Below are 15,179 nucleotides of genomic sequence, written 5' to 3' on the forward strand. Positions count from 1 at the left end.
TAATCCTTGCCAGGACCTTTCCCGGCACACTGAGGAGTAAGATGCCCCTGTAGTTGTTACAGTTTGTGCGGTCCCCCTTCTTAAAGAGGGGGACCATCAGGGCATTATTCCAATCCTGCGGAACCCGTCCAGTGGCCCAGACTGTTGTTATGTTGTATACACAACACACACATTGACAAGAACAACAACCGTCATTCGCCACGAAGGGGCCGTCCATAAATTACGTCACCCAATTAGGGGGGTGGGTCAGACATTTGTGACGATGTGTGAGAAATGTGACGTTACGTAAAAATTCCCAACTTTAAATAAATATAGACAACACGTTCTACTTAATTAAATATATTTTTTTATAAATGTTTTCTCCTACATCATAGTGCAGTGCCACATTAAATACGCACTACAATGACAATAACTTAAAGCGATTTGAAGCATGTTTTATTTGGGGGGGGGGGGGCAGAGCTTTGTAACGTCATATTTGATGGGGGGGTCTGACTTTTTGGACGCCGTGTGACGAAGGGGGGGGGGGGGGTCAAAAATCGACAAAAATCGCATTACGTCATTTATGGACGGCCCCTAAGTGGCGGTGATGTCACCAAGGCGCTTGAGCCAGGCTATGTGCACGTTAAGGCCACATGAAGTGTCGAACGCCCGCCGGCAGGAGGAGGAGGTCACGGGGCAGACCCAGCAGGTGCCATGGGTCGACTGAGATGACTGGCCGATGCACCACCTGTGCCAAGTGTACATATGTCGTGGTTTAAAACAGCGCCAAGGGGGGAAATTGCACACACGTGCATGTGGGGTACAGTGGGGGGCATATCGGGACACGCGGCTGTTACCAGGGGCCGACGGCTGAGTTGGAGACGGCCCGTTGGGAAATTATGGATGCAGGGCTGTGATTGGCTGTGTTGTTGCTGTTGGGTGTGAAGTGGCGCCTCCAAGTCTGGAAATGGAGGACAGGTAGCAGCGGGGGCTGGGTGCGAGGGGCGTCGGGGGGGATGCCAACTAATTAATTGGGAATTAATAGGGTCGGGGATAAATACAGGGGAGTTTTGGAGTTGAGGGAGTTGGAGTGGGGTCGTGCCTGGGAGTGGATGCACACGGTCGGAGCTGAAGACACGGAGTAACGGAAGAAGTATAGAGTAGCAGTGGAGTAAGGGAAGAAGTATAGAGTAGCAGTGGAGTAAGGGAAAGAAGTATAGAGTAGACAGTGGAGTACAGGAAGAAGTTTCATTCTTCACCTGAGGACGGCTGCTTGCGTTGTGGCCGAAACGTCGTGAGAATTATTTTATTATGTTTTATTTTTATAATTTTATTATTTTCATTCTACGTGACTTTACCGAAAGAACCAAGAAGATGAATCCCTGCAGTCACGAAAGCCTTTAAATCGAAGTATAGTGAAGCGGCTGGAGTGAGACGAGAGAAGCCGCAAGAGAGCGGCTGGAGTGAGACGGAGAAGCCGTGAGAGAGCGGCTGGAGTGAGACGGAGAAGCCGCGAGAGAGCGGCTGGAGTGAGGACGGAGAAGCCGAGGAGTGGCTGGAGTGAGACGGAGCAGCCGCGAGAGAGCGGCTGGAGTGAGACGGAGAAGCCGCAAGAGAGCGGCTGGAGTGAGACGGAGAAGAGCCGCAAGAGAGCGGTTAGGAGTGAGGACGGAGAAGCCGCGAGAGAGCGCCTGGAGTGAGACGGAGAAGCCGCAAGAGAGCGGCTGGAGTGAGACGGGGGAGACCGCGAGAGAGCGGCTGGAGTGAGACGGGGAGGACCGCGAGAGAGCGGCTGGGGTGAGACGGGGAGACCGCGAGAGAGCGGCTGGAGTGAGACGGAGAAGCCGCGAGAGAGCGGCTGGAGTGAGACGGAGAAGAAGCAAGAGAGCGGCTGGAGTGAGACGGAGAAGCCGCAAGAGAGCGGCTGGAGTGAGACGGAGAAGCTGCAAGAGAGCGGTTGGAGTGAGACGGAGAAGCCGCGAGAGAGCGGCTGGAGTGAGACGGAGAAGCCGCAAGAGAGGCGCTGGAGGTGAGACGGGGAGACCGCGAGAGAGCGGCTGGGAGTGAGACGGGGAGACCGCGAGAGAGCGGCTGGGCTGTGACGGAGGAGTGGAGAGGAGAGTCGGGAGAGACGGCAGAGGCAGAGCGAGCGAGGCCGGCGAAGCATGGCGAACGACGCGGAGAATGCGCAGGAGAATGATACTGAAATGTGCTGCGTTAGTAGAAATAAAGTGACGACAGAAAAAGCAAGAAGTTGTCTACGTAAAGTTCAGCACTCCACATAGACACACACAGTTTGTACACACACACAATGTACACACACACTAATGTTCACGTTGTTGGTTGTTGAGCTCACGCACTCAAAGGGGTCTCTGCTCAAGAGAGGGAGCAATGGAAAGGAATCTAAATAAACTTAAACTCAAACTCTAGATTTGAAGCTTTCGTGACTGCAAGGATTCATCCTCTTAGTTCTTTCGGTAAAGTCACGTAGGAAAAGAATGAAATAAAAAATTAATAAAAATAAAACAATAAAATCACGACGTTTCGGAGGCAACACAAGTCTCCGTCATCAGGTGGGACCGTCACAGCCAAGATTTGCTGCATCAAGTGATGATGACAGAGACTTGTGTTGCCTCCGAAACGTCGTGATTTTATTGTTTTATTTTTATTATTTTTTATTTAAATTTTTACCTACATGACTTTACCGAAAGAACTAAGAGTATTAAACTCAAACCCCGTGCTCTCATCGGCTCTGACGTCACCACTCCGCATTACCTCATCGGCCTGAGACGCCTCGTGGAGGTGTAACCTGCCTAGAGACGTCATGTCACCAAGGTATTCATTCCCCAAGCCCCCCCGACACCGCGATTTTGAGCGTGACTTCACGTCTGCATGGTCACTGTCGATTTCCGTTCCAGTAAAAATCCTTATTTGGGCAAAGCTATTCATAAATACCGTCGCAAGTTCATTGCGACTGGTTCAGCAGCCAAGCCCCATCACCCGACATGGTCCCGGCTCATTAACATAATGTAGTTACGCCGCTGCTCGTTGGGGGAGGGGATTGTGTGTTGAACCCCGCAAGTGACGTCATGTCACCTGCTGCCGCGGCACGTCACGAAATACGAGGAAGCTGCTGCACCGCGCGCTCTCACTGAGATCCGAGGTGAGAATTTCACATCGTGGTGGTTGTTGTTGTTTACCGAGGTCGAGCCTTGCTCCTTCTCTCTCTCGTGTAGGGATATCAATTGAGTAGCAGCGAGTATGGAATCGATGTCCAGGTTGGAACATTACAACGCGGGGCCTAGCCTCCTGCCCTCGCCTGATTGCATTTGCTTTAATTCTCTGCTTAAGTTGAATTTGTCTTCACCTGGCTCGCTACTTTGAAACTTTTTTTTTACTTTAAATATTTTTAGAGTTTTTTTTATTTAACCATGCCAAGCCCACTTGAGCTATACTGCTCTTTTTCAGAAGCGACCTGCCCACAACAAAGTGGCTTATCAACGCGTGGAAATGGGTATCGGTCAAATACTCTAAACGCATGGTGATGTTGACTCTAAACGCGACCATGGGGAGAGAGACACGCAAACTCCAAATATACATCCGTAATACAGGTTTTTTGGGTTAGATCGCGTAAATATTTCAAGGTGTCATGAAACCCGCCACCACAGCCAACTCGTAAGGTTTGTCACGTAATCAGAAGGTGGCCAATTCATCACCAGTACAGCACACCGGTTGTGTATTGGAGAGTCAAGCCACAACATTTACAATCTGAGTACGACGTTTTGCCAGTAATTAAAGCCAGCTTCATCAGGCGACAGCCAAATGTTGTGGTCGCTGGGCTTATAGCGCAGCACACTAACCTTTGCACTAAAAGCTCCCCACTCATGCACACACATCCTCGGAAGTATAGTTTGTATTCAGTAATAACTAAGTTATCCGGCTTCGCACAGGTCTCAGTTATGAAACATTAAGAGTAATGCCTTGCAATGCTGGCTTTATTAGAATTATTGAATTCTGCCAATGAAGTCTGTAAATGTGTATATATTGTTACGGGTTTTTTTTGTGTTATACAATCTCAGCGCTTTGTTTCATAATGAGGACAGCTTTTAAATGTGTTGCCCGTAGAGAGCTTCAGGATGAACAATGTTGGATGTTTTCCATCTGGTGGGTTTAATCTAATGAAGCTTCAATTTTGGCATATATGTCGACAGCAAATTGGTGGAAGAGCTCTTTGCATCGCAAGAAGAGATTGAAGCTTCCGTTTCGCACCATGATCCTGAAGGCAAAGAAGTCCAAGGTGGAAAGCTTATTTTGTGTTGGCAAGCCTGTTGCTGGGTCAGTTTGGTGAAGTAGGAAATTGTAGCCATCATCACCTTGCCAAAAAATCAGTAGACATTAAAGAGCATCATAGGATTGTGGTGTTACATTTCTGTGGAGGGTATTTAGCCAGATGTCAGGATGAGTTGGTTGGTGCCAAAACATGTCATTTTGAAGCATGAGTTCTATCTTCTATTGTTTTGGAATTGGCTTGCATAGGTAGTATTGGTAGGTATCAATACATGAATAGGCTCGAGATGGTCATTAATTGTAGGCAGCTGAACCATGGTACAGTTAAATGTTGACTTAAAACTTTCGTGACTGCAGGAATTAATATTCATTGGGATGTGATCCCTGACATGCAATACCCTGGCGTCTACAAACTAAGCTGTGTCTGCAGCAGTAGTTACATTGGGGAAAGTAAGCGACATGTCTCGGACCGTGTTCGTGAACATAAGGCAGATCTGAAACATGGTAGGACCAATACTTCGGTTGTGGCTGATCATTGTTTTAATGCGGTGGGCTCATGCGAAATTGATTTCTTTAAGACGAAGGTATTTTGAAAACCCACTGGCTATCAACAAAGATTCGTTCATGAAACCATCCAAGATGGGTACAAACTTAATCATTGGAAGGACGTTATCAACCAGTTTAAGTCATAACTGGCTGTGATGTTCCCATCCTACCACCTTCCAATGTTCACTGTTATTTTCAGCTCTCCGATTTTACATTAACAAGTTAAATTTCTCACACTAACACAGCCACCTTAGCGCGGTAACCTAGACGTTGCGGCGGCTCTGCGATCATTCATTAACAAGCTAATCTCTCACATTAACATAGCCACCTTAGTGCGCTCGCCGGAGAGGCCATTCACCGATCTTACATTAACATGCTGCATAGACATTGCTGCTGCATTGGCATTGTTGCCACGCCCTTGCTGCTGATGCTGCTGATACACTTGGGCTACGTGCATCTCCAAACCTTTGTAATGCGGGCGTAAAGGGCGTGGCGGATGTGACGTCATGTGGGGAGGAGTCAGGGTCACGTGAGAGGGAGATGGTATAGCGGTGAGACAGGAAGAGATCGGGGCAGTCGGGCGAGGGCAGAGTGGAGACCGCGTTGGGTGGTCGCCGTGCCCTCAGCCTGGTGGCTGAGGGGCTCGGTGACAGCGCCAGCCAGCGGGATGGAAGAGAGTTGGTTGGAGACTGGACGAGGGTGAGGCCAGGGAGGGCGAAAGCTGGGAGCAGCGACAGCAGCCGGAGAGGCTGCGTGTGGGAGACAGCAGCGAGGCTGCTAGGGGCTACAGCAGCCGGGGGCTGCAGAGCAAGAGGGCTACGGGAGCGACAGCAGCCGGAGGGGCTGCGTGTGGGAGACAGCAGCGAGGCTGCTAGGGGCTACAGCAGCCGGGGGCTGCAGAGCAAGAGGGCTACGGGAGCGACAGCAGCCGGAGGGGCTGCGTGTGGGGGAACAGCAGCAAGGCTGCTAAGGAGCTACGGGAGCGACGGAGACCAACAGCGGGGCTGTTGGCGGTGACGGGAGCGACAGCGAAGTCGGCACCGTGTGGAAGGAGCCAGATAAAGGACAGCCGTGTGGGAAACAGAAACGAACCCGAATAAAGGACACCAGACCAGATACTGTGGTCGAGTCCATTTATTACACCTTTATAAACAGTTTGCCTTTTGAGGCTAACCCCTTTTCTTGATGACGACTGCTTGTGTTGCGATCGTAACGTCGGTAGTTTTTTGTTATTTTCTTTGAACCTATCTACGTGACTTTACCGAAAGACACAAAGAACATGGTACAGTTGCAGTATAGCCCTGGAGGGTCTCCTTTCCATGTAATTTCATGGAAGTAGCTGCAAGAAGTAGACATGGAACCAATGGCAATTTATGGATCAGAAGTGTAAATTAAGTGAGGAATGTGTGGAAAAGAAAAACTTTTCCTTTTGGCTACAGGGTATGCACCTGGTTGCAGCCATTGTAGTGCTTTTTACAATCTGCCTTGCTTGTTGGTGGCCTGCAGTTGGATTAGCTGTGGCAGCAGCCATGTGTGCTGTGATGTTTTTCTGTGCAGCTCATTGCTGTTGAGGAGTTGCATTCGCTGTAGGTGCAAGCATAGCACTGGTAGCATGCCGTCTTGCTTCTTGGTGTTCAGGAGTGTCATTTTATTATCAATAGGTGCAGTCATGGCAACATGTTCTTGCGTCTTAGTGTTCAGGATAATAATTAGCTGTAGGTGCAGTACAGGCAGCATGCTGTCTAACTTAGTGTTAAGGCGTTTCATTAGCTCTAGGTAAAGCCATTGCAGCACTGGCATGAATGGCATAATTTATTGTAATCGGCTTTGGTGAAGAAAAGTGCACGTTTTCCGCGAGGAACATTATAGATGGAGGTCAAAGTTAATAAGCATAAAAAAGAGTAAATAGTGTGTGCGTGAATGCTATATATATTGTTAAGGAAATGATAGTTGAATGTGTAATCGTTGTAGGAATGTGAAGACATAGCCGTAAAGGAACGAAGTAATTGTTGGTAGTGCTTGATGTGGGTATTAATAGTGTGTGTGTGGTGGTGTGTGTAAATATATTATTATTTTAACGCTAGTGCGTGTATTTGCACACTTTTATTCCTTACCAGGCAATGTAGACTTGATGTATTTAGTTGTAGCTGTTGTATAGCATCTCTTGTGCAGAAGGAGTTCGGTAGTGTTGATACGTAGATGTAAATATATTTTTAATTAATATTGCAGTGTGTTAGAGGTGAGCCATGCACGTGCAGAGAGGACAGTAAGGAGCCGGAAGTGGATGAATTTGGCGTCAAAAACGCAGGGCTGATAATAGGGAAGGATCACGTGGTAAATATGAGAACAAATATAGCAGTGCAGTGGAGACACAAAGGAGTTCCCATGATGTAGATGCTCACCCTGAGCTCATTACTCTGATAGTGCTTGTCTTTGTGCTCTATGCCTTTTGGCGTCCTCTGGTCTAACACCCTTTGAGACTAGGCTCCAAAGAAAGCTGTCTCTGTTGTGGACCAATCAGTCTCAAAGACAATGCATATATTATCAGAGTATGTTTTTTGTTTGCATTCTGACCACAAGTATTGTGGTTAATGCAGACATGATTCCTTGTAAAAGGTTTCAGTTTGGTGTTTTAACATCTTAACACCTGTTTTGCCAGAAAAAAGGGGAAACCCTATTCTTATTTCATAGCATCTTCAATAACTATGTAGTTTGAGAAGCTCCCAATTGTCATATTAAAACCATTGCATTTGTTATGGTTACAATGATATGCTAATCGATGCCTGGTTATAAATCTGGTAATGGCTACTTAATGAGATGGAATTAGGGAATCTTGTTCTGTGGCTTGATAATTCCATCATGAAATGGGGCCTTGTAAATGTTCCACAAAAATAAATCACCTGCCTGGGAATTTCATGTCATACAACATGGCACCTGCTCAACTCTCCATGAATAATTAGGCAGTTCTACAAGTGTTGGAGGAGCTCCCATACCTGGTTAATGTGTTCATGACGAGCTCTGGTTTGGCAGCCAAAGTCTCACTTAAAATTAGTCAAGCAGCATTCTTTCATTAGACTGTGTAACACTGTGTGGAAGATGCCTGGACTTTTGCTCCATACAGAGCTGTGAGTGTCCATCTCCAAGGTCTAGTCCGCCTGAGACTATCTCTCTCCCTGCCATACTGGCATCATACCCGTCACTCACCCTTCATCCTGCGGATGTTTGATGCACAGGATGGCACCACGTAGCCATTTTGAGCTGGCCCAACTGGGTTACATGGGTCACGTGGCCCAGAGTCACTTGTTGGCGAACCCAACCCCTGGACCTGGCTCTAGCGGTGATATCAATATAGAATATATGTAAGGATGCACCCCAATAGACTCCCCCTGGAACCAGTGGCGGCTGGTGATATTTATTTTTGGGGGGGCGCATTTTTTTATTTTATTGAGGGGGGCAAATAAATATAAAGCAGTACCAAAAACCATTTTGACTACTTGAATATAAATTTTGATGATCTTTATTTACATTTCAGACCAAAAGAAGTACCAAAAAGCATGTTTCCTACTTGAACATAAATGTTTCTCTTTTATATACATTTCAGACCAAAGTACCAAAAAGCATGTTTCCTACTTGAACATAAATGTTTCTCTTTTATATACATTTCAGACCAAAGTACCAAAAAGCATGTTTCCTACTTGAACATAAAAACGTTAGTTTCATGCTATTATCAATATGGCTGCGGCTACTTTCATGACGTTTGCATTTGTCAGAGAGATGTTTGAGGTCTCTTACCCCCGTCGTTGTCCACAAAACTTGAGTGCCGACACTTTGAAATAAAAGACAGGGAAAACAAAAAAGAGAATTGCTAACATCACATCCAACCAGCCACCTCCGTTTCTCATAACAAGCGCGTGTGAAGCTTCGTGTGTAGCTTCGTCCTCTGTTACTGGCCTGCTGCTGGATTTGTAAATCGGGTTGGTCCGGTCCGAGATCCTTTATCTTTTTTTATTTCTTCCAGCGAAAGCCTTGTGAAAGGGTTTTTTTGTAAATAAATTACAGAATTTGGATGAACTGCTGCCATTGTTTACACAAAAAATTTGATCAGCCTAGCAAGTGTCGAAGTGGTGTCGCCTGCGCACTCGCAGTAGTGGCCCAGAGCGTAAATTTGAATGACAGGTGACGAGAACCAATCAGATTGGATAAAATAACATGTATCCAATTCTGATTGGCCAGGGACGCAACGACTTGCGCCCCGAGGAGAATCTTTAAGAAACCAATTAGAGACCAGCTTCAGGTCACATGCTGTCCGAAAATGTAAAGTCTCACATAGACATCCATTTGTCCGGCGCCCCGCATGAAACACATTGAAAAACATAGAAAATAGTTGACCGATTAAAGCCAGTTTTTATTAAATGCTGATGCTTTTCTTACTACCAGCCGGCACATCGTATGAAAAAAATATTTTATTTATGTATTTTTATATAATTTTTGTATATGTATAATCTTGATGGGGGCGGCACCCCTGCGCCCTCTATTGACGAGCCGCCACTGCCTGGAACTCTACCAGACACGTCCCACTGGGTGAAGACCCCAGGGCTGGCCCAGGACATGCTGGTGGGACTATGTTGCTTGGCTGGCCTGGGAACGCTTTGGAATTCCCCAGGTTGAGCGAGAGTATGTCGCCAGGGAAAGGGAGGCCTGGACCGCTCGACTCAGTGTGCTGCCACTACGACCATCACCAGGACAAGACTTTTTAGAAATGAACGAACAAAGCTGTGATTCTTCTTGGCCACAGATATTACTTTGTGAATGCAAAATATGAACTTATTTAAATGACCATCTGTGCTGGCTTTTACAATGAAGGCTGGTATGCCTATGATTCATCCTTAATTCAACCAGACTATTTTGTATTAATCTTACAGATCCTTAATATATCAATATATAATATAATCATGAGTCTCTTTGACAGGCGAGGCTGCATTGGTGCGGTCATGAATCCTGCATTCCCAGTTACCGCGTGCTCAAGCACATTCTGTTTGTCCAGATATTAGGAGCTAAACAGGCATGGCATTGGCTAGAGAAGAGATTGGAGGATGTGGAGGTGATCGGAACCGCCAATGACTGGTATCAGTTGTGTCAATATTGGCCTCTGTGGGGAGGCCCCTGAGGTATGCTGCAGGGCAGTTACGATATATTTGCTTTACAACAACGATGAGGTCAGGGTGACAAATGAATGGGTGGAACGCTGGGTTTCTAAAACCCAGCAAGACGGAGGGGAGCACAGCTGGTTCACCTGTCAGTCATCCCTTGACACCTGGATCATTCCTATTATCTCCTTACAAGGAATCCATACTTACATGGCCTTAAATTGCACCTATCATGGCATTAGCACTGTGATAAGGTAGCTTCCAATTCGTCATGAATGGTGGATGATTTGTTTATATAATATGTTAATGATACATGTGAAATGTATTCGTGTTTAAGAGTTTATCTTTGTGGGGAGCTGTAGCGCAGTTATTTGACTGCATTATGAACTCAACAATTAGTTTGATTATCGCCGACGGCAAAACACGATGTGTAACAAAAAAATGCATTTGTCCCTTGGTAGTAAGTGTCTTTTTTCTAATTGCTTATGCCTCAAAAGTACAGAAAATGGCTATTATTCCCTACAAACTTTGCTTTTGTGACCAGGACACAAAAGCAAAGTTAATAATCCACTCCATTAATAACACTGTGTAACACATTTTTTTTGTTCCTGGCAAGTAAGTGTTATTTCCTAATTGCTTATGTCTGAAAAGTATTTAAAATGGCTATTATTCCCCACAAACTTTGCTTTTGTGACTAGGACAGTGATATTTTGCTATTTACCTATTTTCAATGAAAAACGTGTGCATTTGTGTCATTCCTTCACGTAAAGTCTTAATCACAAAAGCAAAGTGTGTGGGGAATAATAGCCATTTTCTAAACTTTTTAGGCATAACCAATAAAAAAATAACACGTTCTACCTAGGAACAAAAATCGTGTTACATCGTTTAAGTGAAAGCTGAACTTATTGTGGGCCTCTGCTATGTTGATTGATCTTAAATTAATTACATGGTGAAGTGAGGAAGCATTATTACTGAGCCAGATGAAGGTGGCCAGGCATGGTTCTGGACACACCACCACCTTTTTACAATGCCAATGTGTGACAGTGTCAAGTTTGTATTTTTAGTAATGCATATTAATTATTGAACATGGAGGTTAAATCAAAACAATATTCTTAGGTTTTTTCGGTAAAGTCACGTAGGTAAAACATCAAAATTAATAAAAATAAAATAAAGATCACGACGTTTCGGAGGCAACACAAGTCTCCGTCATCAGGTGGGACCGTCACAGCCAGATTAGCTGCAACACATATGCACGTGACTTTACCGAAAAAAACCTAAGAATATGAATCCTTGCAGTCACGAAAGCTTCAAATCTAGAATCAAAACAATAGTTTATTTTAGTTTTCCTCTGGAACTTTTTATAAGAATGGAAACAGTCAGGAAAATATCTCAACACATATGCACCTGAAGTTAGATGTGTTCATCCGAGCATTCAAGCAAATCTGAGCCTGGCTTCACACTCCTCGAAGTTTCGATTCAACATTAATTTATGCCTTTCTGCGTAATACAAATAATATATATTTTAACACGTTTTGCTCTGTTATCTGAATTTGTCTTAAGTAAATATTTTTGTAGCTAGACAGCCGAAATTATGTGCTTGGAGTTTTGGGTAAACATTCATTTTGAAGATACTAGGGCATCCAGGCATATTTATGACCATTTGCCATCTCATTGTGTGCCTTAACAGCCCGTGTGATGAATTGGGGAATTTTTTTCACTGTATCATAAATATTTTAATAAGTATAGACCTGTAAGTCATGTGTGACTGTGCATATATTCATTGCTCTGTGCCTCGATACTGATGTAGATGGTGTGGATATGTTTTTGTGTCTGCAGCTGACGCTTCCTCTGACGCTTCCTCTGCAGAATTGATCTGATGGAGCAAAGGCACTCAGCGCAGCTCGGTGCAAGAAGGAAACAATGCGACCATAATGCAAACAGCACAGATCGTACTGGAAAGTTGACACAGCACCAGAGAACTCACACAGGGGAGAAACCCTTAAAGTGCACTGTGTGTGAGAAGGCATTTGTATGGTCATCACAACTTAAAAGACACCAGAGAACACACATGGAAGATAAACCCTTCAGGTGCACTTCGTGCCCGAAAGCATTTGCACATTTATCACATCTTAAAATACACCAGAGAACGCACACAGGAGAGAAACCCTTCAAGTGCAGTGTGTGCGGGAATGCGTTTGCAAAGTCATCAGATCTTCAGAGCCACCAGAGAACACACACGGGAGAGAAACCCTTCAGGTGCCCTCTGTGCGGGAAGGCATTTGCACAGTCAAAAGATCTTCGGAGCCACCAGAGAACACACACGGGAGAGAAACCCTTCAAATGCAGTGTGTGTGAGAAGGCATTTGCAGTGTCATCAAATCTTAAAAAACACCAGAGAACACACAGAAGAGAGAAACCTTTCAAGTGCACTGTGTGTGAGAAGGCATTTACAGTGTCATCATATCTTAAAAAACACCAGAGAACGCACACAGGAGAGAAACCCTTCAAGTGCAGTGTGTGTGAGAAGGCATTTACAGAGTCGTCATATCTTAAAATACACAAGAGAACACACACAGGAGAGAAACCCTTCAAGTGCACTGTGTGCGGGAAGGCGTTTTCACGGTCATCAATTCTGCACAAGCACCAGAGAAAACATACAAGAGAGGAACCCTTCAAGTGTACTGTGTGTAAGAAGGTATTTGCACGGTCATCAGTTCTTCAGAGCCACCAGAGAACACACACAGGAGAGAAACCCTTCCAGTGCACTGTGTGTGACAAGGCATTTGCATGGTCATCAGTTTTTCAGAGCCATCAGAGAACACACACGGGAGAGAAACCCTTCAAGTGCACTCTGTGCGGGAAGGCGTTTTCACAGTCATCACATCTTCATAGACACGTGAGAACACACAGGCATCAGAAGAACCCCAAGGAGTGTGGTCTGAAATCGACTTGTGAAAGTCAAAGTGCTGCAATGAAACAATCCCTTCTGAAACAAGAACCAGAAGGAAATCCCAGCTTGGACACTTTAAAAGGTATCAACGTGAAATGTGAAGAGGCGAATGTGAAATGTGAAGAGGCAACATTGAAGAGAGAAGAAGTGAAGGTAAAATGTGAATATGAAGATTCAACTCCAAAATCGGACCTTCACATTGATGGAGGCAACGTGAAGCAGGAGGAGAATTTTGACTGTGAGGCAGAGCAAGGCAACTCCCAGCAGTTTGTGGAAGTGGAGGTGTGGGTGGACTTTTTAGACAATACAAAGTCAAATGGAGACCCACCCGGAAGATGTGTTAGATTGAGAGAATGAAGCTCCAATATATTCTCCTTTGTCACGGGCCTTTAATGAAAATAACGTGAAGTTGAACACTCAATTCCTATCTTCAACTTGCAGAGTAAGAGCAGCCAGTATTTGCGGACCTGTGGGTTGGGTAGATCTCTTAACCAGGAGTGAGAGCCAATCGGCTCCAAATCATTCACTATGTTATAATAATATTAGCATTTGTATGGTGCTTTCTTAATTACCTCAGCAACTCGGAGTTTTGTATAAAACCTCATCACAAACACTCAAAGAACATGTTGTATACATGCCTTTTCCAAAAATGTATATTAATAGTGATTCTGCCCTTTTTTTAAATCATTTTTATCGGGATGTAGCGCTGGGGCTACTACTTTGCCACACAAAAGAGGATAATTACTCGCAAGCCTACTTGGGAAGTCGTAAAATTTAATTTAAAAAACTGGCAAACCCAAGTGGAGGCTAATGAGATTCTGTGGGAAATCCCCAGTTGACTTCAAGAGAAAACTGCCATAAAGAAAACAACCCACAATAAAACCAACAAGACGGAAACAGCAGGGGTCACAAACCTCCCCGGACAGTGAAATCCACCCAAGGGCAGTACATCATTATGAGCTGACTGGGTTTTTTTAAATACAACAGTTAAGTTGGAAGCTTAGCTCTATCTTCAACCTCAGGATATCAAAATATAACTTGAGAATAAGAAGCACGGAACCCTGGCGATACAGACAGGGAACAGAGGTTAATAAAACCCTCGGAATATTCTTGGTAACAACTATGGTATACCACAAATCTTGGTTAAGCATGAACCAAATAATTATGAAAGTATTAGACCTAGGGTCATTCAGATGAGATACAATGTGAAATATGTCAATCACACACGAACAAGATAATATGTATTCCACGGGATCAGAGCCTCCCCAACCGTCTTTGTCTTCCACTAGCTAATACAGCACATGGTAGCAATAAATTATGTATGCAGGGGGCGCCTTGCCCTAACATCAAATACCACGCAATAATTCCAAACCGCGACGTGAGTGCTGTGGACGCTGCTCAAAAAGTACTTTTGAGTCTCTTGCAGAGTCAAAACTGCGTAAAGTGATGAGAGGACGGAAAACATGGTGACAGCAAGCACACGCGTGCACAATAGGTCACGACTTCAAAGGCCACAGCATCCTTTTTTGAGAGAGACTGCACGTGTTGAGGCGAAAAAAATGTAACACTTCCAACCCGTGATGGGAGCGTGGGGAACGCTGTCCAAAACATGAACAGAAACATGGCGGTAATAAAGACGTCCGGACAACAAACAGCCTGAAGCAACTTCAAAAGGAAAACAGCTGCCCCTTTGTGAGAAGAAAGAGCCTGAGGTTGAAAATTTCAGATATAAGCAAGAACGCAAGAACAGAAATCAGTACTGCGAGTTGCAGGCTCCGGGGATTGCCCTCGTGACTGGCAAGATTGATAGGGAGCTCTGCATCGGCAGAAGCCACGCATCACGGAGAATTTTTTTTTATGTTTGCGTCGTTGAGAGAGGCTGCCAGCCAAGGCTGGTACTCGCAGTATTACAATACAAACGTGGGGAAGAGTGCTGTAGCAAGGTCGCTGTTTATAGCCAACACATGCGATCATACAGTGACAATCGTTACGATTGTGCTCAGATCAAAGTCAACCCTCCGAGGAAAAACTGGTGCAACCACTATTCATTGAAGTCGCCTTTAAATCGCAGGGTCGGATCAGAGACTGACACGCTATAACTTGATCTGTAGCATTTCCTCTCTGCAGCACGAGTCGTACAGACAACTGGAAGAGGACTCTCTTGAAGAGGGGTGGGGGGGGCGGGGAGATGACAGGCGCTGTCTCTCCACAGTCTACAAGGATCAACATTGTCTGGTGCCAAGAGGGGTGACGCGCGGCAACCAGCGGAC

At 45.2% G+C, this 15,179-nt stretch overlaps 2 protein-coding genes across 2 annotated transcripts in view; one reads left to right on the plus strand and one right to left on the minus strand.

Annotated features, from left to right (window-relative positions):
* Positions 1-15,179, minus strand: part of LOC144953548 (uncharacterized) — a 155,260-nt gene that overhangs the window by 42,268 nt on the left and 97,813 nt on the right. The gene's annotated exons all lie outside the window — the stretch shown is intronic.
* On the plus strand, positions 3,088-15,036 carry LOC144953554 (uncharacterized). The gene is made up of 2 exons (XM_078884117.1): positions 3,088-3,142; positions 11,826-15,036. Exon 2 carries the CDS (start codon positions 11,836-11,838, stop codon positions 13,264-13,266), a length of 1,431 nt encoding a protein of 476 aa, XP_078740243.1. The 5' UTR covers positions 3,088-3,142; positions 11,826-11,835; the 3' UTR covers positions 13,267-15,036.

Source organism: Lampetra fluviatilis, chromosome 78 (assembly GCF_964198595.1).
Source record: "Lampetra fluviatilis chromosome 78, kcLamFluv1.1, whole genome shotgun sequence".
Lineage (NCBI taxonomy): Eukaryota > Metazoa > Chordata > Hyperoartia > Petromyzontiformes > Petromyzontidae > Lampetra > Lampetra fluviatilis.